This window comes from Grammomys surdaster, unplaced genomic scaffold, assembly GCF_004785775.1.
Source record: "Grammomys surdaster isolate TR1022 unplaced genomic scaffold, NIH_TR_1.0 125089, whole genome shotgun sequence".
Lineage (NCBI taxonomy): Eukaryota > Metazoa > Chordata > Mammalia > Rodentia > Muridae > Grammomys > Grammomys surdaster.
Window position 1 is genome coordinate 112,686 of NW_021619993.1, and position 25,891 is coordinate 138,576.

General features: G+C 40.4%; 1 protein-coding gene across 1 annotated transcript in view; it reads right to left on the minus strand.

Annotated features, from left to right (window-relative positions):
- Window positions 1–12,343, minus strand: part of LOC114636950 (zinc finger protein 724-like) — a 14,463-nt gene extending 2,120 nt beyond the window's left edge. Inside the window, 5 exon segments of the mRNA XM_028785043.1 lie at window position 1; window positions 4–1,017; window positions 2,986–3,081; window positions 4,218–4,344; window positions 12,252–12,343. The exon segment at window position 1 is cut by the window's left edge and continues 2,120 nt beyond it. Of these exon segments, the coding sequence (XP_028640876.1) occupies window position 1; window positions 4–1,017; window positions 2,986–3,081; window positions 4,218–4,344; window positions 12,252–12,257 (1,244 nt within the window). The 5' untranslated portion in view covers window positions 12,258–12,343.
- Window positions 12,344–25,891: the final 13,548 nt, after the last annotated feature.

Genomic DNA, 25,891 nt, shown 5'->3' on the forward strand with positions numbered 1-25,891 from the left:
AAGGTTTCTCCCCAGTGTGACCTAATTTGTGCTGAGTAAGGTAGGAGAGAGTGTAAAAGGCTTTGCCACACTCCTCACACTTGTATGGTTTCTCTCCAGAATGGATTCTCAGGTGTTTAGAAAGTTGCCAGCAAGTTCTAAAGACCTTGCCACATACTTCACACTTGTAGGGTTTCTCTTGGGAGTGAGTTATTTGATGCTGCTTGAGGTTTGAAGAACAGTAAAACATTTTGCCACATTCTTCACATTGATAAGGTTTCTCTCGAGTATGACCTATCTTGTGCTGGATCAGCGAAAGATGACTAGCAAAGGCTTTCCCACATTCATCACACTTGAAGGATTTCACTTCACAATGAATTTTCATTTTAGATACTGAATGGAGTGTACAAAAAGGACTGCCACATTCTTCACACTTGAAGGCTTTCTCTCCTGGATGAATTCCTGGGTGTTCAGAAAGCATTGAGCAAGCGCTAAAGGCCTTAACATATTCTTCATACTTGTAGGGCTTCTCTTCGGTACAAAAGCTCTGATCTGTAGAAAGTTCTATGGGAGCACAAAAGACCTCGCTACACACCTCAATCTTAAAGAGATTCTCTTGAGAATGAATTTTTTGATGTTCTGTAAGGTGAGAAGGATAATAAAACAGTTTCCCACATTCTTCACAGTTATAAAATTTCTGTCCAGTGTGTTCTATCTCATGCTGAGCAAGACATGAATGAGTAGAGAAGGCTTTTCCACATTCTTCACACTTGTAGGGGTTTTCTCCAATACAAATTCTCTGGTAGCTAGAATTTCCTGAACAAGTACAAATGACTTTGCCACATTCTTCACACTTGTAGGCTTTTTCTTCTGTATCAATTATATGGTGCTCAGAAGGCACTGAGTAAGAGCCAGAAGCCTTACCACACTCTTCACACGTGTAGGCATCCTCTCCTGAATCGGTTCTCTGGTGTTCAAGAAGGAGTGAGTTCCAATCACAGGCTTTGCCACATTCTTTACATTTATACGGTTTTATATCTGGAGAGTAAAAATTGAGATATGAATAAAAAGGGGGGAAGATTCTTTATACTTATACATATTTACATTGCTTTTGTACATGTTATACAATTCATAATGCTTATCTTTAACATGCAGACCATTACTCATATTTTCACAGATAAATGACAAATTACAAATTTCCACACCTATATTCACTGCAGTATAATTTGAAAATGCAGTAAATGGAGGCAATTTAAATTCCCATTGAAATAAGAGGAAGCTCAAATAGAACACAGAAATAATGAAATATTACTAACAGTTAAGTAGCAAAGAAAGTTGCACCATTAATAATAACGGGGCTTCTTAAGGACATTATGTTAACAGAAATGAGCCCATTAAAAATATATAAATCTATGGCCAGACATACATAAACATATAAATAGCTAAATATGAAAAATGTTATGTTAGTGGTGATTTCTGAGGTTGAAAGAATGTAGAAGTACATACTTTATATCCTAAGTATAGTTTTAATTTAGAAGATACAAAATATTTTTTTTAAGATTAATTTTTTTATTTTATTTATGAGTACACTGTAGCTGTCTTCAGACACACCAGAAGAGGGCATCCGATCCCATTACGGATGGTTGTGAGCCACCATGTGGTTGCTGGGATTTGAACTCAGGACCTCTGGAAGAGCAGTCAGTGCTCTTAACCGCTGAGCCATCTCTCCAGCCCCAAAGATACAAAATATTATACTGCATTGTATGCCGGCTCTTCATAATATTATTAGGTATTATATTTCAAGAAGTCAGGAAGCTCTATGTTGTATTTTCACAAGAAGATAAGCATCTCAATCATATTATGAAAAGAAAAGGAAAAAAACCTCAAGTTCCCCTATAAAGATAGAATGGCTGCTGAAGGGACATATTAATCAAAGGCTAGATGATAAAATTAGCTTAAATTCTAAGAAGATTTGCTTAAAAGATAAGACAATCTTCCAAGAGTCAGTGCAGAAACTATATACTGGACTCATGGTAACATACGAAGTAGAAACACACACGGTTCTGATGCTCACAGAACCAGAGTTCACTGGTGGGGGGAAAATATCCCACTACATTACACTGTGCTAAAGTGTATTGTATACTCTACCCACAAAAATATACAGCTTATATATAAACAAAGTATTTTAGACAACCTAGCCTTCAATAATACAAAAATAAACGTAAAATAATAAAAAGAGAATCTTGAACCCACTAAATTCTGGAAAACAACTGGTGAGCTACTAAAAACATTCTTTTAGACATATAAAGTTTCAATCTATGAAATATATTCACAAAGGGTGTGTATTTTAAATCAGAGACACCGAGTGCGTGAGAGGAAAAAACTGAGAAAAAATTATAATCATTCATAGCACTTATAAAAAGATTTTGTTGTTGTTGTTTTTATTTTATTTATGAGTACACTGTCGCTGTCTTCGGACACAACAGAAGAGGGCATCCAATCTCATTACGGATGGTTGTGAGCCACCATGTGGTTGCTGGGATTTGAACTCAAGACCTCTGTAAGAGCAGTCAGTGCTCTTAACCGCTGAGCCATCTCTCCAGCCCCTTATAAAAATATTTTAGTTACCATACATGTAAGTGATGTGAAAGAAATTTATTGGTGATTATATTGTATTATCATAGCTTCACACATCGGTCTTTAAATACATGTACACATTTTTAAAAGTATAGGAAACAGTCAAAATTCCGTTGAAAGGCAGACTCTCAGCAGAATGACAAACTTTTTCAGTCACTGTAAACACAGGCAGATAGACTCCTTTGGAGGGGAAAAGAAACCTTGGCGATTTAAGGCATCATAAGATAGATATCTTCTGACAGAAATGAATGAATAAGTAAATAAACAAATGGGGATATCTAAAAATTGATTTCCGTTACCATTTAACATTCCCAGTGCATTTCCGTTGGACCTCATACTCTGCCCTCTGACCCCCTCATTCCTACACACCTGGGTGCATGGTGCTGGCTACTTGTCTCTTCTCATCTGAAGGCTCTTGTCCTTGCTCCAGAAACGTGACCAGGTATGGCTTAGAGAAAGCAAGACCTGTTTGTGGGAAAAAGGAATATGATTGTTTGTGTGTTAGTCGTCTGGGAAATAACCTGTGTATTCCAGGATTCTGCTATTGCGGGCGTGGGGACGATATACCGAACATCATTTCCTTCATTTACGAGAGATAACATTAATACTTAAAGATATGTCTTGTGCCTGTGGACATCACCACTGGAGTAAAGGATACTTCTAAGAAACAGCCACGTTAAAAACAAAAAGGGAAAAAAAATGTCTTAGTTATATCAACAATCTCCCCGGTTCTTCCTGGGATGAAGGCCCATAAACCTCACTGTCGGAAAATACAAGCTCCTGTGAGCTATAAAATAAATGTAATATTCACCTTGAATTAAGACTTCACTATGGGCCAGACCCAGTGGCACTTAATGCTGAGACTTGAGAGGCAGAGGCAGGAGGATCTCTGATTTCAAGCTAGTCTTGCCTACACAATTTCAGGACAGCCAAGATGACAGAGAGAGACTGTGGCTCAAAGTACAAAACAAACAACAATAACAAACCCATACACATATGCAGTGGGTTGGCCTAATGTTGTTTGTATTTTCATGTTAATTTGGGGACCCCAAGACTGGTTGCCCCGGACAGTCTGCACTAAGATGTTGAGCGACCCTGCCCCCAAGTTACTTCTAATTGGTAAATAAAGATGCTGACAGCCAATAGCTGGGCAGAAGAGACACAGGTGGGGTTTAAGCTTCTTGAGATATTGGGGAGAGGAGGACCATGAGGGAGAAGAACATGCAGGAGAAGTGGAAGCAGAAGCCACAACGCATTAAGGGTTAGGAGAGTGTGGCCCTGAGGGCTACAATTAGAGTTAAGAGCAGCCCAGACGGAACATAGTAAACAGTAGGTAATAACTCGGGGTAATTGATAGGAAAGTGGACTCTACAGCATGGAGGGTAGGCATGCCCAGCTCTGCTGTTTAGAGGTTACTATAAATATAAAGGCTATAAGTGTGTCTTTCACTTGGGAACTCAATACCCAGAGGCAGGGAAGAAACCCCCGGGTCAAGATTTGTAAATACTTTATACAACACACACACAGACACACACACACACACACACACACACACACACACACACACACACAAAGAATTTAATGATGGAAGCGAGCCTCACCCAGGAACACAAGGTGGCTGTAATTCTCCAGCATCACGTCCCTGTACAGACTGCACTGAGCAGAGTCCAGACATTCCCACTCCTCTGCAGAGAAATCAATGGCCACATCCCTAAACGACAGCATTTCCTGAAATAAGGACAAGTCAACCAATATCAGATTATAATGATAACCAATAATATAAATACCAATGGGCATCCTGTACTTATGGATACATTCTGAGAACTACAGCAACAACAACACTCCGTTAATACTTAAGATAACCAGACATCGCTCTTACATTCTTTCACGTTCTCCCTTTACCCTGTGTTTATTTCTTAAACATCTATTCATATGTTTACCATATTCATAATGCAGTCTTTGAAATCACGACAACTTTATCTGAGTCTGCTGAGTTTAAGAACTATGATCTGTGATTCTAATTACTATCTTCCCTTATTTATTTTTACGTCCTAGTATTGGATTGCTTTTCATCTCACTGCATAGTTCTCAAATGGCCAATGACAGCAGGACATTATTTCTTCTGTTCTAAGGCTGGAAAATAGAAAACCAGAGATTTACATGTTCAAAGGGGTATTTTGCTATAGGGAGACTCATCGTTGTTTTTACACCAATTTTAAAATGATCGTTTCCTTAGACACATCATGTTACTAAGTTTAAAAAGTCCAAAGTTAGGCCAGGGGTTCTAGTTCTAATGCCTGTCTTTAACTTCAGAACTTGGGAGGCAGAGGCAGGTGATCTCTATGAGTTCCAGCCAACCTGATTGACACAGCGAGTTCTAGGGCAGCCAGCACTACGCAGAGAGAACAGACCCTATCTCAAAAAACAAACCGAAGTCTCTTCTACTCTTCTAGGATATGTACTGCAAAATGGTGACTCACAGTCACCGTTCTGGGCAACATTTATTCTTAAGCTTCTTCCTTCTATTTAACTGTATAAGAGCACCGACTGACCATTATTTTCCAAGGCCTCCCTTGCCTGATGGGCAAAATCATTATTTCTCCAACTTCTGTAAGTTAAAATTCTTAAGACTCAACCTGCGTTTGAGGCCATGTGATTACTTGTCTTTCTGTATCTGAAACAATAATTTTTAGACTCTTCTATATTGACCCAAGTTACAGAATTCCATTGTTTTCTGTGACTAAACAGTTCGTCACAAACATGTGCACCACAATGTCACTGTCAAAGATTAAGTAAATTATAGAACTTAAGATTTCAGCCACATTTGGATGACCTCAAAATTATAGAAAAAGAAATATAAAGTAAAATTTAAGCATTCATGCCAGAGGAATTCTGAGATCAGTTTTGTAACTGAAATGAGTAACGGGAACTTCAGGGATCAGAAAAACAGATCTAGTAAAACACTATTTACCCCTGCCGCAGCACTTGTAAAAGTAGGAAACCAGAGCAAAGCATCACAAGTGCGTGCGGCTCTACTAACAGGAAACTGTGCAACTGGGCAGAGACTGCATCATATGACGATGGTACTTTTGCTCTTTTGAATGACACTGATTTAATGATGTGACACCACTTAGACGTGTTTAAGATAAGAATGAGATACTTCTGGATTTCCTCTATCAGTTCCAGTTACTTATGATTTCTTTTGAGACTCGCTTTACAATTTTTATTAACTTGTCAACATTCTCTTAATAAGTCCCCTTTATAAATTCCCTGTATGGATTCCAGGTATGAAGCCAGACTACACTTAGTGGTTTAGGAAAACCCATGTTGCTTTGCTTTTCCTAAGTGGGCCAGCAATGCAGTTTGGAGGACAGCCTCCAATTTCCTAGCTCCTTTCCCAGGATGTTAATCCTGGCGGGTGATGGCACTTCTGACCACCAGCCAGAGTTCTCTGGATTCTCGAATGAAAGATACACATGCTAATTATGTTACCCACCCCCCCCCCAAAAAAACCTGGTTACAATGTCCTACATGTAGGATGAAGGAAGCCTGCCCCCAGTTAGCTGATTGGGAAATACAGTTGCCAACACCCAATGGCAAGGAAGAACGAAAGAGGTAGGACTTTTAGGATTCCTGCATGAGAAATGCAAGAGAGAAGAGGGATTCTGCCTTGAGAGGGGGTAGAACCAGCCATACCATGACAGAGAAGCAGAGAGATTAAAATTAAGAGTCTGCTGATACATAAGAACCTGGGAAAGCAGCTCCAGAGGCCACTCCCCCAATTGGGTCTGGGGTAGCAGAAATGAAATATAGATTTAAAAAAATGTTAACTAAGGAATACCGGAAGGGAGTGTGTGGTAGCCACGGAAAAGTTTGGAAGTGCCCAGCCATTGAGGCATATTTAAAATAACACTGCTGCGGATCATTTGGGAATCCAGAGAGCTCAGGCGGCAAGAAGTGCGATCACCGGCTGAGAGACAGGATTAACAATTCACAGATACAGAAAGGCATCTAATTTCTTAGAACACATTTGAACGTCCTATACATTCTAGCTCAAGATGGGTGGTCACTGTTATTCCCAAAGGCCAAAAATCAATAAGCACTATATGGAATACAAATAAGGAAACATGGATCATTCAAAGGAAAAACAAAACATCCCAAAGATGCCCTGACCACCCTACCTGTGTTAATAATCTAAAGGAGAATTCAAACAACTAAATAAAAAGGTAAGATTCTAACTCCATAGGTAAGTAAGAACGTTGGAAAAGGTAATATAACTCCACAGGTAAGTAAGAACGTCGGAAATCAACCATGCAATAAAATATGAGAAGCACAAAGACAGAGCTGCAAACGCCATACTGAATGGAAAAAACAAAGGAACAGACACTACAAAGACTCTGGCAGAAGGAAGGACACCTGAGCAAACAGAAAGCTGCCAGAGGTTACAAGAGCATGACAAAGAGACGTTAAGAACACTGAAGGCCTGTGGGGAGACTCAGCAGATCAGTTCTTAGAGCCCACTGTAATGATGACCTCAAGTGAATCCATGGTACCAAGGGACAGTGTTTTTTAAATTCTGCTCCTACACAGGCAAAGCATGGTATGTGGTCCTACATATACAAACAGATTCAATAAGGAAAGAAAAGAATATAAAGAAAAAAGTAAAAGAAAGGACTGGAAAAAAAAACTTAAGAAGGTGTAAAAGATTTATGGAACATTCTCCATAGAATAAAAGAAAAGGAGGAAACCAGGATGGTGTCGCCTGTTTGTAATCTTAGTTCTTGGATGGTACAGGCAGGGGTACCAGGTGTTCAAGGCCAGCCTCACCTGCATAGGGAGTTTAAGGCTAGTCTGTGAGATGTGAAGACCTCTCTTATTTAAAAAAAAAAGAAAAAAGAAAAAAAAACACATTTAAAAAAGAAAAAAGTTACGTTTTAAGAAATTTTTAAAAACTTACACTATGTGCAACGAGTGATGGACACTAATTAAAACGTCCAACAAATGCCAGTCTGGGTATCACTGAAGAAATTCAAGAAGGCTGAGCAGGCTGTGTGAGCAAGAATTCTGACAGGAGCCGGAGAACAACAGCTCCTCACCAGGAGGTGCTTCTGGAAAATCCTTAGTGGTTTACCTCAGCAGGACTGCGGCCGGGGGAGGTGAGTGATTCTATGTCACACGGATGGAAGGAGAAGAGCAAGCATGACACACAGACAAAAATGCTCCCTAACAGACCTGGGGAGCAGAGAAGTCAACAGAACCCAGAGCCTGTGGGACAGCTTCGAGGAAGAGAAACTTAAGACACTGGAAACAGTCTCCTGACAAAACAGCAGGGGGGGAACTGCAAGGAGAACGTCGACAGACAGATTCTCAAGTCACAAGTAGAATGACAAAACAGCTAAAGCCAGTCTCCCCCAACCCCCATCCTTTTTCTTTTTTTTTTTTCTTTTTTTTTTTTGAGGCAAGGTCTCAAAATGTAGCTCTGGGTATCCTAAAACTCATCTTGTAGATGAGGCTAGCCTACCTCTTCCTCCTAAATTCTGGGATTAAAGGCATCTACCACCTGCCCCAGAAAGAAGACTCTGTTGAAAGCATCTTAACAAGGTGAGAGATGAGAAGAAACGAAACGCACCTTCCACTTTCTTTACCTATGAGATGGCAAGGGTCGGGTTAACTTCCCTTCTTTGGAATGGAGGCTGGTCCTAGACACAAGGCTAGACCAACAGAATGGAGAAAGGGGAAGTCCGAGAACTCTTGCATACCATGCCTGTGTCCCTCAAAGATATTCCTTCATTGAAACCAAACAGCCCTGATTAGCAGGAGCTTATGCGGACGTGAAAGTCAGCCTGGACTCCCAGTTAGCTTCTAGCTACTAGTGACTCCATTTTGCATACAGAGGATCTACGGATTAACAGGCTGCCTTAAAAACACAACAAAGGTAGGCTAAAGTAACCAACCCACAGGTCTCTGGCCCAGCTCTTGACCCGCATGTACATCGGGACAGGCAGCAATCATTAATTCTTGTTTTTAGCTAACACATTTTGCAGTGCCATGACTTAGTGCCTATTTGGAACATTGAACATGGAATAGGAGATCACAGGTGTCATTTACTTGCAAACTAATATGCTTTTAAAATACGTATTCCAAGTAACTAACACATGCTTTATTCTCTATGTTCAATGTACAAATCTAACAGTCATTTATATTATCCAGTACAATGTTACCACTTGTTTCTAAAGAAATATTAAGCGCAGCCCATCCTGTAAACAGTTGGGGCTCAGAATCTCACCCGTTTTATTTAATTCTTATGTAGCTACTACCTCAGAGAAGATAACAATTGCATGTCTTTGAAAAGGTCTGCCAAACAATCTGACTCATACTTTTTCGACTCAAAATATGTCACCACATTTGAATACAGCTACGGACAGACCCAAGAATGGAAATATCTATAAACCAAAAGGAGAAAAAAAAATGCTAAAAATCCATGCTTCACATTTTTCATTCCTTGCATGTTTCTGTCTCCCATCCAAACCTATACAAATAACTTCTGTATCTTCTCTCCATGTTACCCGACGGATGTCACACAGACCACCAGAACATCGTCATCATCCTGCAGACTTTCACTTTTGGAGTTTTCCCAAGGACAACGTTTAACACAACAATGTCCCTATATGTGACTTCCTAAAACAATAATTCCTTCCCTCTTATCTTCAGTTATACAAACATTAGACGACAAAGAAAAGAACCTTACAGAAAGGGGCAACTGTACAGCGCTGGAGACTGGATTCCTCACTGAAAGAGGAAGAAAGCCACTTTAGAGGTTTACTGGCTGAATGTGAAGGACAGAGGAGAATGTGGTTGTCATGACCCACATGCAGAGCTGGAGCACTGTTCTGGATAACTATAAGAAAATGTTCCACACACAGTTGAACCTGTTGTGCAAGTTCTGGGCAAGCCATCCAAGCTCCATAGAAAGACAGAGGAATGTGAACACGGGAGGGCTGCATCCATCGCAACTGCAGTGGAAAACAGGGAAATGACTGAAGTCTCAGATGGGAAGGGAAGGAGCAGATTGGAAGAATCCAGGAAAGAACAAAAGAAAGCACTATGAGGTCATGTCAGAAACATACAGAGATCAAAACCCAAAGCTAACAAATGTTCTCCACAAACAGGCAAAGCAAAGAAGAAAATTGTTCCCCCACAGAGCAAACAAAAGGAAGTATCTAATCTCCAAAATGTAATCTCTTTAACAAAAGTTTGTTAGTGAAAAAATATTAAATTCTGTGTCAAACACAGCCAAAAGAACTTTTCAATCACATGTAGAAATTTTGAAAATCAGCCAAGTGTTGATTGGATGGATTTCTGTCTGGTTGCTGGTGCTAAGTTGGATGACAGGAACCATAAAATGCATTTAATACATCCTTAAACTATTGTTTTAGAATATTTTTGACAAGGCTCATTTCACGTAGGCTGACCTTAAACTTTCTAAGCAGAGTGTAGCGGTGAACTCCTGATTTCCTGCTTCTACCTCCAAAAGTCAAATGGCAGAGTTACACCCCAGAATATGCTGCAATCACAGGGGTGCCTACTTGAAACTCTGCATATGCAAAGGATCTCTAGTTCTAAGTGCGTACGCTGCTGCAACATCCATGATGTAAGAGCACTGATCCCTAAGGCGGTGAAAACAGTTAGGTTCCCATGGATTAGTGATATTTACCGGGAAGTGTTTTAATTATAGTTACAAAAGCCACAGAAAATCCTGATATGTAAGTAAAGACCATGTTTCTCATACAAGACTTAAGAGAAAAAAAAAAATCGCACAGTGAAATTAATCAGACCCAAAGTCTGTACAGCTCAGCAGACTTCTATGTAGTTAGAATGGTCATTTGGAATGGAAGCTGTGAATCTTTACACTCATTTTATACTTCAACTAGGAAAGTTTAATAAAATTTGTTTTTTTTTTAAAATACCACGTTTTGTTGTTGTTTGTGACAGGTGTTTTTGTGTAGCCCTGGCTATCCTGTAACTTGCTCTGTAGATCAGGCTGGCCTCAAACTTAGGGATCCACATATCTCTGCCTCCCTGGTGCTGGGATTAAAGGTGTGGATCACCACCACCAGGCTAAAAAAATACCCCGCTCGCTCCTTATCAGTAGACTTTAATGGCATAAGCCAGTCTCCAGCACACAAACACTTGGCTTGACTGAAGTGTGACAAAGTAAGAAAGAGCACACAAGACTGTGTGAAACACATCAGAGAAACCTACAGAAATACCTTATGGATTTATCCATGAAGATCTGCCCATGCCCAGCACAAAGAATCTCTCAGGAAGCAGAATGAATAGCTCCGTCATTGGGTGAGCATCAGATCTTTCAAAGTATACATTGAAAATACACTTTGTTGAAAATATAGATGGGATAGGAGTTGTATGTCTATGTAATAATTTATGTATTGATTTTATAGCCATGTATAATAAAAATGATTTTTACCAATTGTTCAAAACAAAACCAACCAAACAAACAAAAAACAAGAATCAAAACAAAAAGACTGTGTGAGCAGCCACTGTGTACAAACTACAGGACCAGGAGTGAACTTCTTCAAATTCATCTTTTACTCTTTTGACATAGTATAAATACTTGGATAAACGTTTCCAGAACTGTTTAAGGAGAACCATGAAATGCAGATCCCACATCTAGTGACAGTCAGTTTTAGACACTGTCCACAGTAGACGACAGAGGAAAAGCATAGGATTAGAGAGGACTGTAAACAGTCTGTCAGGTATGCAGGGCTATTTCTCTCCTAGAGAAACTCAAGCACCTTTGTCTCCTTACTGTCAATCCCTAGACACACTTGTAGCCTCAAGTCAACATCTCCCACGAACTAATGACATCATAATTCCCAACGGAACTGGATGAGTTCTTATTCTCTAGTACAGTGTAGGATCAGTAATTTCTTGTTTTGCAAAACTAGAACATTTTCCTTTAGGGGATCATTCTAGCTCTGCATGGGAGTGTTAGTCTGAGGATTCAGGTCACGGTGATCATGAAGTATTCCTATTTAAAACAGCGGTTCATAAATCTAGCTCTGTTCCAAAGAAAACTGGACTACCATCCCTCGCAAAACTCTCCATCCTTGGAAACTAGTAACTTTATGAACTTCTATCAACGCAAACTAAAAGTACTAGGCCGACTATAAAGTGCAGGAGGGGCCAGACCTCCACTTGGTCTAGGTGTCCTGAGGAAACTGACAACAGCGGGGAAGGCGTGGGTCAGCAAGTCCATAGCCAATCTGTAATGTGTGAGCCCCCCAGGTACAGATCGTGAGCAGACCCGCCTGCCGGAGCAATCCTGGATTTTCCACACTTCCCATTTTCTTTCCTACCAAGCCAGCCCCTATAACAGAAGCTCAGGGCGGACCCAGGCAGCCACCCCGTGCTCACAGAGTGTTCACTTGCAGCACCAACTGCTCGCCCTCTCCCCGGCCCCAACAGGCTTCCAGACGCTGTGGCCCAGCCTAGGTCAGGAAGGCTCCACCAAGTCTGCTCTTCCCGCCTCGGGGCCACCCCTCCTCCGCTCCCTCCGAGCCGGACCCGCCCACGGTCCCTCCGACCTGCATAAGAGTGCGGCACCCTGGACCAACCTCCATGTCAGCGATGCAACCTGAGTGCGGAGCACGACCAGAGAATCGCCCAACTTTGCGGGAAAATGCACTAGTGCAGACGCAATGCGGAAGTGCCGTTTCCACAATGGCTTCTTGTGAAGCGATACAACGGAAGACTACGTTTCCCACAAGTCTGTGCGACGAGGCGCCAGGAACACGGGCTGGTGACGTGTGTTGTTTCCTGTGTCTCTCCTCCTCTGCAGGTGAGGGTATATGGGAACATGGGCAGTCCTTGCACTGGGACAGCTATAGGGAGTCAGGCTGCTTTAAAATCCCGGATTCACTACAGGAAATGTTTAAATGTGAGTCGCGCTTTTGACAGTAATGTTTGCTGGGTTTGCTGTGGTTATTTCTGGTCAATATGTTCCGATTTAAAACTCAACGTCTACTTACTATGGGATTTATTCCATGTGTAAAATTTACGTTGACTCAGTTTAACTTTAAAAAAAAAATAAGCAAAAAATTGTATGGAAATGACCACTATCTCTTTAAGATGATTTTGCAATCAGCCTATTTGACACTCCCTGTCTTCGCAGCTGCTCAGGAGCTTAAGACTAAAGTATCCCAAATCCAAGGCTAGCCTGGGCAAAAAGTACAAACTACAAAAAGGGTTACTGAGCATCTTAGGGGTAAAGCCCTTGCTTGCCTGGGATGAAGGAGGCCTTGGTTATAAATGCACCACTACAAGAGACAATCTTGTCCGGTAGTAAAATAAAATAACCAGTGTGTCCCAGCTGGAAAAAAAATCTTAGTGTGAACATTGGAATCCATACAGTCAGTGTTGTGCATGGCTCAAGGTACACAGATATGATTTAAAATCATAGAACGAAATTAAAAGTCCAGCTTTCTAGAATTTACATGTAAGGAACTCAGAGAATCCATCTAAGAAGAATTTTTTCATATGCCTGCAATCCCCTTTTCATATATTAACCCATTAGTCTGTGTAAGAAATGTAATTTTTTTGTGAACTGTGGCAGGACACCACCCCCAACTCCTGGTCCATCATCCATTGTAGAATTTATCTCTGAATTAGGTTTTATATGTCTTCAGTTTCTACTTTCTTCTTTCATTCTGAAATTCTTCCTGTCGCAGAATTTTAAAGGTCAAGTCCACCTACCTTGAACTTCCCTCACTTCCTCTAACTGGGGACATAGAGATAGTGAATGAAGAAAGCTAGATTGGCACCATCGGGCCTTGTATCTCCTCTTAGAGTATCTACTGCTGTACTGGTTATGCCAAAGACCAAAGCACAGACTTCTTTAGAAGGAAGACCCTATCCTTGTGATGAACAAGGAAGCTAAGTCTCGGCTGAGAAAGAAAATCATTTTTTAAAAATCACCACAAGAAACTTGTGTCCTTTTTTATTCTTCCCTGAAATGGTTAAGAAGTTTTAATAACTGTTTTCGGGGTGGCTGGAGAGATGGCTCAGCAGTTCAGAACACTGACTAATCTTCCAGAGGTCCTGAGGTCAATTCCCAGCAACCACATGGTGCCTTACAACCCTCTGTGATGGGATCCAGTGCCTTCTTCTGGTGTTTCTGAAGAGAATCACGGTGTACTCGTGTAAATGGAATAATAAAAATTGCTATTTGGTGATAAAATGCCAATATTTCTGTAGATAGAGAAGAATGAATAAACAGTTCTCTGTAAATATTAGTTCAATTTGGAGAGGAGAGTGAGAGTTAGAATCTCAAGGTCTATAAATGATCGGTGTACTTCCACCAGCCCTTAGTGATGAAAACACATACTAAGGTATTGGGTCCTTTTTGCTTTCATTTTAGAAGGATATAACTTCTACAAATAACACCCATCTCCATCACACAAATGACCACTTTCTGAGAGAATCATTTATCCAGCAGACATGCACCAGATGTTTTCATTTCACTGTGTTCTCATGTTTACATAGAAATAGTAAACATATCATCCAGGAGCTAAGTCACAGTTTATGTAGGGTTTAACTAGAAATTTTGTCATTAAAGAATATAAAATAATTCAACAGATGTACCTGTCTTAGTCAGGGTTTGTATTCCTGCACAAAACATCATGACTAAGAAGCAAAATGTGGAGGAAAGGATTTATCCAGCTTACACTTCTACATTGCTGTTCATCACCAAAGGAAGTCAGGACTGGAACTCAAACAGGGTAGGAAGCAGGAGCTGATGCAGAGGCCGTGGAGGGATGTTACTTACTGGTTTGCTTCCTCTGGCTTGCTCAGCTTACTTTCTTATAGAACCCAAAACTACCAGTCCAGGATAGCACCACCCACAATGGGCCCTCCCACCCTTGATCACTAATTGAGAAAATGTCTTACAGCTGGATCTCATGGAGGAATTTCCTCAAGGGAGGCTCCTTTCTCTGTGATAACTCAAACTTGTGTCAAGATGACACACAAAAGCAGCCAGTACAACTGACCCCTTGTCAACTTGGCACACAAACACATCACTATTAAGCCTGAACCCTTATTTTCTTATTAATTTCCAAGATCTAAATAACTTCAGAAGTCCCACAGTCTTTACAAATTCTTACATATAGAAATTCCAATCCCTTTAAAATATCCAATCTCTTCTAAAATTCAAAGTCTTTTTACAATTCAAAGTCTCTTAACTGTGGGCTCTACTAAAATATGTTCTTCTTTCAAGAAGGAAAAATGTCAGGGCACAGTCATAATCAAAAGCAAAATCAAACTCTAACCATCCAGTATCTGGGACCCACTCACGATCTTTTGGGCTCTTCCAAGGATTGGGTTACTTCTCCAGCTCTGCCCTTTGTAGCAACACACCTTCTCTTCTAAACTCCACTGCTGCTGTACTCCACTGCTCTTGCTGTTCTTGGTGGTCATCTCATGGTATTGGCATCTCCAAAACACTGCTGTCTTCCACTGCAACTAGGCTTCACCAATAGCTTCTCATAGGTTCTCTTCATGATGCCAAGCCTCAACTACTTTGCATGACTCCTATAGTCCTGGGGCATCAGTTGCAACTGAGGCTGCACCTTCACCAATGGCTTCCATGGCCTCTTCTGGTGCAGAGCCTCAGCTGCTCTTCATGACCCCTTCATGCCTTCAAAACCAGTACCACCTGGTTGACTCTTACACATTACCAAGTCCCACTGAAGCATGAGGTACAACCTTGGTTATCCCTGGAACACAGCTTCTCTGTGCTCTCAGAAAACATTCCCAGAAGATTTCACCTCAATGATGTTAGTCTCTTTTTAATCACCACTAATTTCTTAGCTCCTGATAACCAGCATCAATAGTCCTAGTAATGCAAAGATTTCTCTTTAGTAGTTCTGGTATCTTGTTAATCATAGCTGATTCTTTAGCCCCAGCTAACCAAAACCCTAGAAACTTCACAATCAAAACAGCAACAGCCCTGATAAGAGTCTTTAATCTTCCCTCTGAAGCTTTACAAGCTAGGCCTCCATCTTCTGCACTGTTCTCAACATTATCTTCCAAGCTCCTACAAAACATCCCACAGAACTCTTAACATCCCAATGGCTCTTCTAGCCCAAAATTCCAAAATCTTTCCACAGTCCTCCCCAAAATATGGCCAGGTTGTCACAGGAATACCCCACTATGCTGGTACCAATTTGTCTTAGTCAGGGTTTGTATTCCTGTTCAAAACATCATGACCAAGAAGCTAGTTGTGGAGGAAAGAGTTTATTGAATTTACACTTCCGAATTGCTGTTCATCACCAAAGGAGGTCAGGACTGGAACTCAAGCAAGGCAGTAACCTGGAGTCAGGAGCTGATGTAGAGGCCATGGAGGGGTACTATTTATTGTGTTACTTCCCCTGGCTTGCTCAGCTTACTTTCTTATAGAACCCAGGACTTCCAGCTCAGGAATGGCACCACCCACAATGGGCTGGGCCCTCCCACCTTGATCACCAATTGAGAAAATGCCTTCCAGCTGGATCTCATGGAGGCAGTTCCTCAAGGGAGGCTCCTTTCTCTATGATAACTCCAGCTTGTGTCAAGTTGACACACAAAACCATCTAGTGTAGTATCTTAATTATCAAGAATTGCAACCATTTTTGTATTTGAGACAGACTTTCATATAGCCCAGGCAGACCTCAAACTGCATAGCTGAAAAACTCATACTCATAAAATCCCTACTTCTACTCTCTAACTGTTGAGATTATGCAACATCATAGCTATCTATCTGTTGGGAGCCAAGTCCTAGCAAAAAGCGGCTATCGTCTTTGCAGCCGTCTTGGGCCACATACCCTGACAAGAAACTTGTTTTTCAACAGCCTACAACAGCTGAGCACACTCTGATAAACATCTTGTTTTTCTCATACATATCTTGTTTTGTTGTTTAGTGTCCACAGCTGCAAGACACACATGGTAAAGTATCTCCAGCTGTACTTCCCTGCTTGTGCTTATATATACCCATGATTTTTTTTTTCAATAAATGGGACTCAATCAGACACTCTGTCTTGTATCCATTCTTCGAATCTTTTGCCCCTCCATCCCCACTCTCTCTCTTTGAGACTCCATTGACTGACCTGTTCGGGTGGGGTCACATGGTGCTCAATGAGAGGCAGTGAGAATGAGAGACGTACGAGGGACGTTACTGGAAGAAGGGTCGACTGAAAATTCAGAAGTGAAACAAAGGTGATTGTTGCAGGAACCTGCTGTGTCGAGATCACTAAGTCATAGTAACAAAAATGGGGCAAGAAATAAATCAGCAATAACAGATGAGAAAGGCTTTAAAGATGTGAAAAGTAAATTGTAGGCTGCTCTGAGTCGAGAGAGCCAAACAGATAGATAAATAGAAGGTTGCTCTAGGCAGAGAGCTGAACAGAAAGATAGTGTTAATCAGTTGTATTAGATTGATTCAACTTTCAAAATGGGTGTGATTCTGAGTTGTGTAGTTATTTTTTTCCTCTGGATAAAAGGTCAGTGTAAAGGTTTTTCTGGTTATTGGCTCAAGGATAGGTTGATTTGGGAAAAATTTTTTTTCTATGTGTTTTCAGAAGAGGTCATTAGGTAGTAGATATATCTCCCAGAATTATATGGATTAGATATGACAGAGGCAAGCCTCCAGAAGACTAGATTCCAGAGAATCAAACAAAATAATTATCTTGGTGATACTAAAATTTGCTTTGATATTTGTATATCACAGAATATACAGCCTTGGTGAATCTCCTCAAACATGCTGAGCTGACCTGCTTGAACTCCTGATGTCCTGGACTTCCAGCTGGATCCAGTTAACCACAGAGACATCAGGGGCTTATCAATTTATCCTTCCCCTCACCCCTCTTCTAATATCTCAACACCCATACTCAGCTTGATGAACTTAATGAGTTGGCACCCCAATTCCCTGGGCTTGGGAACTGAGGTGGTTAATATTAGGCTGTCTTTCTAGGAAAAAGTAATGGTTTTATTGTAACAGGGAGGAATAGCTAAAATTGATTACATAGCCATAATCTATTGGTAGAAATCTGTATAATTGTTACTAAGCTGATGCAAATTCAAGGGTTTCATTGATATAATTTCTTCTACTAATTCAAAATTTGTGGGTACATGGCTTAGCCTTTCTACTCCTCTAACGGGGGGGGGGGGGGCGTGGGGCGGCCCTAAAAAAAAAAAAAAAAAAGTGTTGCTTTTATACCGACCATTCAGGCATTGTTAAGTCCCTTTTCTCTCGGGTCCATGCTGTTCAGCAAACTGATGGCTTTTGTAAGACAACAGATAGATGCTATTCAATGAAACCCATACAGGTCCATTATCACAGGCTGGAAGTAGGGGACTCTAAAACCTCTGTCATTGAGACTGACAAGGATTAACCCCTAACTTACATGCTAAACCAGATAGTCAATGACAGGTAAGAGAATACCTCAACATCCCTGCCCCTAACTGGAAAGCCTCACCATCCTAAGACAGGAGCTCGACCAAATGGTTGTTGAGTATTCAAAGACAGGAAAGGGAGGCTAGGATCTTCTGTTCCAACCTAAGACAGGCATGGTTTCCGTAAGTTTTCCCAGCCTTCCCGTTTGAAAAAATTAAAAAGGGGGACCTGTTGTGAGCCAAAGTCTAGCAGAAAACGGCTTTCACCTTTGCAGCCATCTTGGACCATATACCCTGACAAAAGACTTGTTTTTCAACAGCCCACAACAGCTGAGCACACTCTGATAAACATCTTGTTTTTCTCATACATATCTTGTTTTGTTGTTTAAAGACACATGTGATAAAGTGTCTTCAGCTGCATTCCCTTGCTTGTGCTTATATATACCCATGATTTTTTTTTTCAATAAATGTGACTCGATCAGACACCCTGTCTTGTTTTCATTCTTCAAGTCTCTTGCCCCTCCATCCCAACTCTCTCTCTCTTGCTAGACCCTGTTGACTCACCTGCAAACTGGGTCAAGTTGCAGTGATTGCCCCCATGAATCTGGATATCAAAATTTACATAGGGATGCAGTCATACTGTGAAGGCAGAATCAGAGCTGAGAGAAGGTTCTCTAAGTAAGCATTCTTAGCTTTGGATGACTATGGATACCTACTTCTGTGGAACTGCAGAGAAGAGGAAGGAGTTCCCTGGCAACCAGACTCACCCTGTATCTTCAACTTAGGTTTGCTGTGATTACAAGGGAGGAGTTATGGACAGTGGCTTTTCTACTCTGTTTCTTCTGTTTTATACACATTTTAAATTCAGTTTACTTACTTGTTACTGATCATTTTTAAAGCTAGGAAATCAACATAATATTCAAATTAATTTAGAAGAGAAAATGGGGTAAAAAGCTAAGAAACTACTTACCATATATTATAGATGTCTTATGAACACTGATAATTAGTTAAACAGGCTGACCAACTAATCCAAAAATTCCATTTATGATCCATTCTCCCTGTGAACTTTCTAGAACCAACTAATTTTGAAATCATTTAACTCTGGTTCAAACCAGAAGAAGGTGAGGGCATTGGCTGAAGGTAATGATTTCTCACAGCACCATTTAATAGATTTGTTAGTAAGGAGAACTTCCATTTAAACCATCCTAGATCCCCTTGCAATTCACTTGCTAGACTTAAAACATTTTACAATCATCGTCAGTGCTTGTCAATGTTGTCTCTATTCTGAAGTATGGGTATGTCTTCAGTGTAGTTTTATCTAGTTGTATGTTGTACTATAGTAACTTATGGATCAGCTTAGAAAGGTCCACTTGTTAAACTGAATGCAATTGTGTATTCTATGATCATAATAATGGAAGAAAACATCTTTTAAAATATAATCCAGGGTGCATAATGCTACGAGCAATTTGGACTGAAGAAGCAAGGACAATCTTATTTTAAAGGAATAAATGAGAGTCATGTTGTTACAAATATTTTCCTACTACCTCTTTTGCTTTCAAATAAACTCTATTTTGAGATGGTGTCTTAGTTAGGGTTTTACTGCTGTGAACAGACACCATGACCAAGGCAACTCTTATAAGGACAATGTTTAATTAGGGCTGGCTTACAGGTTCAGCGCTTCAGTTCATTATCATTAAGGCAGGAACATGGCAGCATAGCTCAGGAAGAGAGAGCTGAGAGTTCAACATCTTGTTCCAAAGACAAACAGAAGACTGGCTTCCAGGCAGCTAGGATGCAGATGCGGTCATCCTATCATCATAGTATCAGAGTAGTCCACACCTACTCTGATAAGGCCACACCTTCAAGGTAGGAAGCATGGCGGCATTCAGGCAGGCATGGTGCAGATGGAGCTGAGAGTTCTACATCTTCATCTGAAGGCCTTAGGAGAAGACTGTCTCCCACATGTTTAGGAGGAGGGTCTCATTGCCCCCCCACATAGTGACACACTTCCTCCAACAAGGCCACACCTCCTTCCTCCTAATAGTGTCACTTTCTTGGTCATATATATATATATATATATATATATATATATATATATGGCTTGTTTGAATGTGTATGCATATGCAAGTAGGAACACCAGTTACAGTGACTCATACTTGACAACTTTTAACACTCCAATATTTATCCCACATGCTACATGACTTCATGTGACTGCATTCCTATGACAATACAGATATATAAAAGTCAAGATAATGTTTATATAAAAGTCAAGATAATGCTGAAATGAAGAAAAGAAATAATTTGTTGTGGAGAGCTTTGGGGCCATTTGGCAGGAATCTGATATTGGGCCATGACAGGGAAGTAAGTTCAGGCAGGAATCTAAATCTTAGGCTAGAACAAAGAAGTAGGCCTCAGGCATTGAATATGACTTTGGGCTAGGACAGGGAAGTAGGCTCAGATATTTTGGTCATCCTGATGAGGCCTTAGACAAAGTGGTCATGAGAGTGATTGTGGGAGTGATCAGGGGACTTTGTTTATAGCCTTGTTTGTTCCTTTACTATTTGCAGCTATTGTATTGCTGGTTCCTCAGCCTAGAACTGACTTAAATACTTTCATGTAATTAAAATGGTATAAAAGCAAATTGGGAAAAAAAAATAAACCCACCTCAGCCTTCAGCCTCAGAACTGGCTGGGGTCATGCTGCAATATTGTCTAATTGTCTCATTTCTTTTTAATCCTCGCTCCTGTGCTGGAGAACCTGTTGACTGACTGAGCTGACTTGGTCAATTGTTGGTGTTTTGAATGAAAATGGCCCCCATGCGCCCCTAGGGAGTGGCAATATTAGGTGTGGGAGTAAGTGTGGCCTTGTTGGAAGAGTGTGGCACTGTGGGTGGTGTATGAGTTTCAAATGCTTAAGCCAGGCCCAGTGTTGTTCTTTCTTTTCCTGCTGCCTGCTGATCCAGATGTAAAAATTTCTCCTCCAGCACCATGTCTCCCTGAGTGCTGCCAAGCTTCCTGCCATGACAATAATCGACTATACCTCTGAAACTGTAAGTCATCCCCAAGTCAATATTTTCTGTATTCGGAGTTACAGTGATCATGGTGTCCCTTCACAACAATAGAAACCCTAGCAACCAGAAAGGGAATAAGGAATTGTTTGTTCTGAAGCCAAATATGAGTTACAATGTGTTATGTGAGGTATTGCTAGGGAGATACACACACAAATGCCTAGTCAGCCCAGACAGGCACAAATGGCAGAACAACATAGAAATTTACCAATGTCCAAACTGTGAGATTGAGTGTATTGATTGTGGTTTCTTACAGACAAGAGGAGGGGTTACTTACAGGAGTGTGTAAGTAGCTAAATGGGGAAAGCCGCTATATGACACCATGGCCCAGGACCCACTATCTCATTACCTTAAGTACTGTATTACAGCACAGCTTCAGTTTCATGAAACATTTATAGTTACAGAACAAAGAGACTTGTCAATCAAGACATCTTGAAAACGTGTCGGCTGAAACATTGTGGACGGTAGGTTATAATGTATTCTGTTCCTGCTGCAGGACCAGATGTTCTCTTAGCATTCCTCTCAGATAACACTCTTGACATTTGTGTTGGTGAGAGTTAGGCATCTGTCTCTACATTGTAAAATAATATACCTAACAGTCATAAACATGTTCTGTCACACAAAAGTTAAGGTATTAAATGGCTGTTTACAGCTTAAGACAGGTCGCAGAATTTGAAATGACATGCACAATCCGTCCATCAGCCTTGAGTATTTGATATAAGAGCAGGTGGTATTCTTTCAGGGAACTTTAGTTCATGATTGTTCTGAAAAGATCCAGATCTCACATGTTTTATTTCCAGTATCATGTGGACAAATGCCAGCACAGGAAACAAGCAAACATTCTTTAACATGGAGAGAAAATTAAAGATGTATGTTACATGACTTATAATACAAAAAATATGATTGTGTGTGTTGTACTTAAGGCAATAACTATGGGGAGTTGGCTGTTACTTGTGAGACCCCATTTGCCTGTAACCTTTATTGTACCAAATGCTTTTCCAGCCGCTTAACTCTGTTTTAAAAGTGAGCGTGTGGGCATTGAGGGAAGAGCCTTATATATGGCTCATAAGGAACACTTACCTTTTTACTGTCCTAGATCCTCTTCTAATTCATTTTCTCTGCTTAATAGACTTTACAGTTCTCTTCAATGCCTGCCAATGTCATCTCCTTTCAGAAATACTGCTATGTCTTTAGTGGGGTTTCATCTAGTTATACTGTTGTAACTTAGGAGACATCCTGGAAAGGTCCTTTTGTGAAACTGAATATAATCGTTTGTCATGACCATTCATTATATTTGAAGAAAAGAGCTTTTAACATAAATCCAGGATAGAAAAATGCTACCAGTGATTGATGGGGACAGGGAGGATACTTGTCTGTTTGCTGCAAAAACATGTGAATTGTGAGCTGTAGAGATGGCTCCATAGTTAAGTGTACTCATTGCTCTTGAAGATGACCTGAGGTTAGTTCCCAGGACCACAGTGGCTCACAACCATCTGTAACTTCAGTTCCAGAGGATCTGATACCTTCTTTGGAACATGTGCACACATTGTGCACAGACATGCATTTAAGCAAAACACACATAAAAGAAAGTATATTTTAAAAACAAAGATATGAATTAAATCAAATACAAAAAGCAAAAAGATTAAATGAAAAAACATTTTGCTATGAACATTTAAATATTACCTCTTTTGCTTTCAGATAAATTCAATTTTGAGGTGGCTTTTGGGATATGTGCAAATACTGAAGGAAAAACACCAGTCACTATGAGTCATACTTGTGAATGAGTTTATTTGACTCATCTCTCTTTTCAATATAGGTCTCTGCTTTTATAGACCACTATTGACAAAAAGTATATAATAATTGTAAACATTGCCGGATGGTGGTGGCGCATACTTTTAATCCCAGCACTTGGGAGGCAGAGGCAGGCGGATTTCTGAGTTCGAGGCCAGCCTGGTCTACAGAGTGAGTTCCAGGACAGCCAGGGCTACACAGAGAAACCCTGTCTTGAAACCCCCCCCAAAAAAAAATAAATAAATAATTGTAAATATTTACAATAATATTACAATTATTATTGTAAACAATAAAGCACTCTAGTACTACATTCTTATATCTAGATTGGTCCTCCAAAACAATAATGAACAAAGATTCTACGAAGATAAATACCCCAATATCAGTTTGACTTAAACATATGTATGAACATTCTACCAACATGTAAGAAACACAGTCTGCTCAGTGGCAAAAAGAACATTCTCTAAAATGGACCACATTATAGACCACAAACCAAGCCTTTATAAATAGAAAGAAACAAACAAAAAAAAATCTGTACATCCTAACAGGGCACATTGGGATAAAATAGAAATTAATGGAGACTAGCTTTGAGGAAAGGTGAAGAAATAATATACCTTTCCATGAATGGTGGCTCACTGAAGAAATAAGCAAAGAAGGCAGTCCTATGAGGAGTGGTTATACAGAGTTCTTGATTTAAATACTTCCAATATCACATGAGACCCATCTTCAAGAAAAGAGAAGGCAAAAGATCCAATAAGCTCATAAGTTTATATGACTTTTAAGAAAGTCTAAAAGTAAAATGAATCCATTCATAGGAACATAGACATTTTGCATCCTATATTTGTATTATACACCCTAAATATATACATTTCTCACAGGAAAAGGTCATCATATGGGAAAACGTACTCCTCAACAGAATATACACAATCACAAATGGAAAGAATCATTGAAGATTTGATGCAGATTCTGATACAGAGGCTCTGGCTAAGGTCTGGTTTTAGACCATGTACAGAGTTCAGTAATGACAGCACATGATGGGTGATGAGTCTAAACAGCCAATGGAGACAGCAACAAAGGAATTATTCATAGACAAAAATGGAACTACAAACATTTAAACAAACCCCAGCAAGTACAGGAATAACAACTGTTGTGGGAGATATTTAAAAATATCCAATCAGGCTTGTTCTTATTCAGCCACCATCTTCCTTACTAGCCTAGGCCTGTGGCCAAGAATACGCCACTGCCACTCGGCTCAGGCAGGCCAGAACACCAGCCCTGCCACCCATGAGATGCTATTGTGGGAGATGGCAAGCTTTGTGATATCTGTGTGTAGTAGTACCCACTGAATTATGTAAATAGATCCTGATGGCAATCCTGGTGGCAATGGCCTTCCTCTCTACCCACCCCAATGCTCGGGTTCCCAAATGAAAGGCACATACACACACACACAGCCTTTATACTTTTTACGCCTAAAACAGTTTAATGTCTGGGCCACTTCCTAACCTCCCTGTGGCTAATCTACCTACTTCTGATATCGCTGAGTTATTACTTACAAAATCCTATATTCTATCTTTGCTGTCCTGGACCCAGTGAGGCAACCCTCTTGGGCTGTTATCCCCTGGCTCCTGCATGATGGCTATGCTCTCTGTCCCTCAGGTTCTCAGGTGTGGCATCTTTCCTCTCCTTCTCCTGTCTGTAGCCTCGGAATCCTAAAAGTCTCGCCTCTGTCTGCCCTGCCCAGTCATTGGCTGCCGGCAACTTTATTTACCAGTCAGAACAAACTGGGGACAGGGTCCCTCAGTGTCTTTGTGTGGATGTGCAGACTTTCATGAAAAGTTTGTGGACCCAAATTAACATAATATAAGCAGCATTAGGGCAAAACCACTACATCTGTGTCTTTGTCTGACAAGTCCCAGAATTTTAGTTTGTAGTACTTCTTACTAGTTTGTCTTAATTTAATTTAATTTTCTATGTTATAGCTTTTATTTATCATCGTATCACATAAAAGTCCCAAAGAATCTATGAAAGCAGTAATGTTACTTTTCCTTTCTATGACTAAATGACAAAACACTGAAAATTTACATATTAACGAGGTATTTTGAAGTAATTGTTAAAGGTGTAGTTTTTAAAATCTTCATGTCTGTTTCAATATATTTTCTCATCTATCTCATCAAACAATTTTTTTTTCTGTTTAGAATGTCCAAAGTCCTGGCCTCTAGGCTTCTGAAATACACACTACATAATAGTTACCCACAGTTAACATTCTGGGCCACAATAAATAAGCTTCTTCCTATCTGATTGTAGTGGGGCGTCCTCTGAGCATCAGTTCTCCAGGTCTTCTCTTCCTGAAGGCAGTGGCTGGTGTGAGAAGGCTTTCTATGTCCTCAATGTCCTGGTTCATTCCTCGGGATGTAAATAGTGGGACAGATATCCAACCTCTGTCAGACTTGACCAAGGACTGACCTGCCTCCCTCAGGGAACCAATTGGAAGGGAAGAGCATTATAGTTTGAATGGTGTGGTCAACACCATTGAAATAGGCTACAACTGTGTATAGATGTTCCTATAATACATGAGAGACATTTTAGCCTACAACAGTCACTGTTACTTCTAAAGCTCCTAAATCAAGAAGCAGTATAAGACATAAATAGGAAACATGAGCCAAAGAAAAGGAAAACACACACACATACACACACACACCCCAAAACACACAAAACCAGAATATCCCAAAGATGCACTGAATATCCCACCTCTGTTAATGATTGAAGAATTTAAGCAAATAAACAAAAAGTAAAGACAATAACTGCATATGTAATCAAGAACATCAGAAATCAACACAGAGGCATGAGGATGGGGCTCAAAATGTCATACTAAGTAGAAGAAAGAAAGATCCTGCCACCAAATTTGGTCCCGCAGAAGGAAACCTCAGCAAAGATGAAGACTGCCAGAGGTTAAAAACAGCATGGATGCCTCCC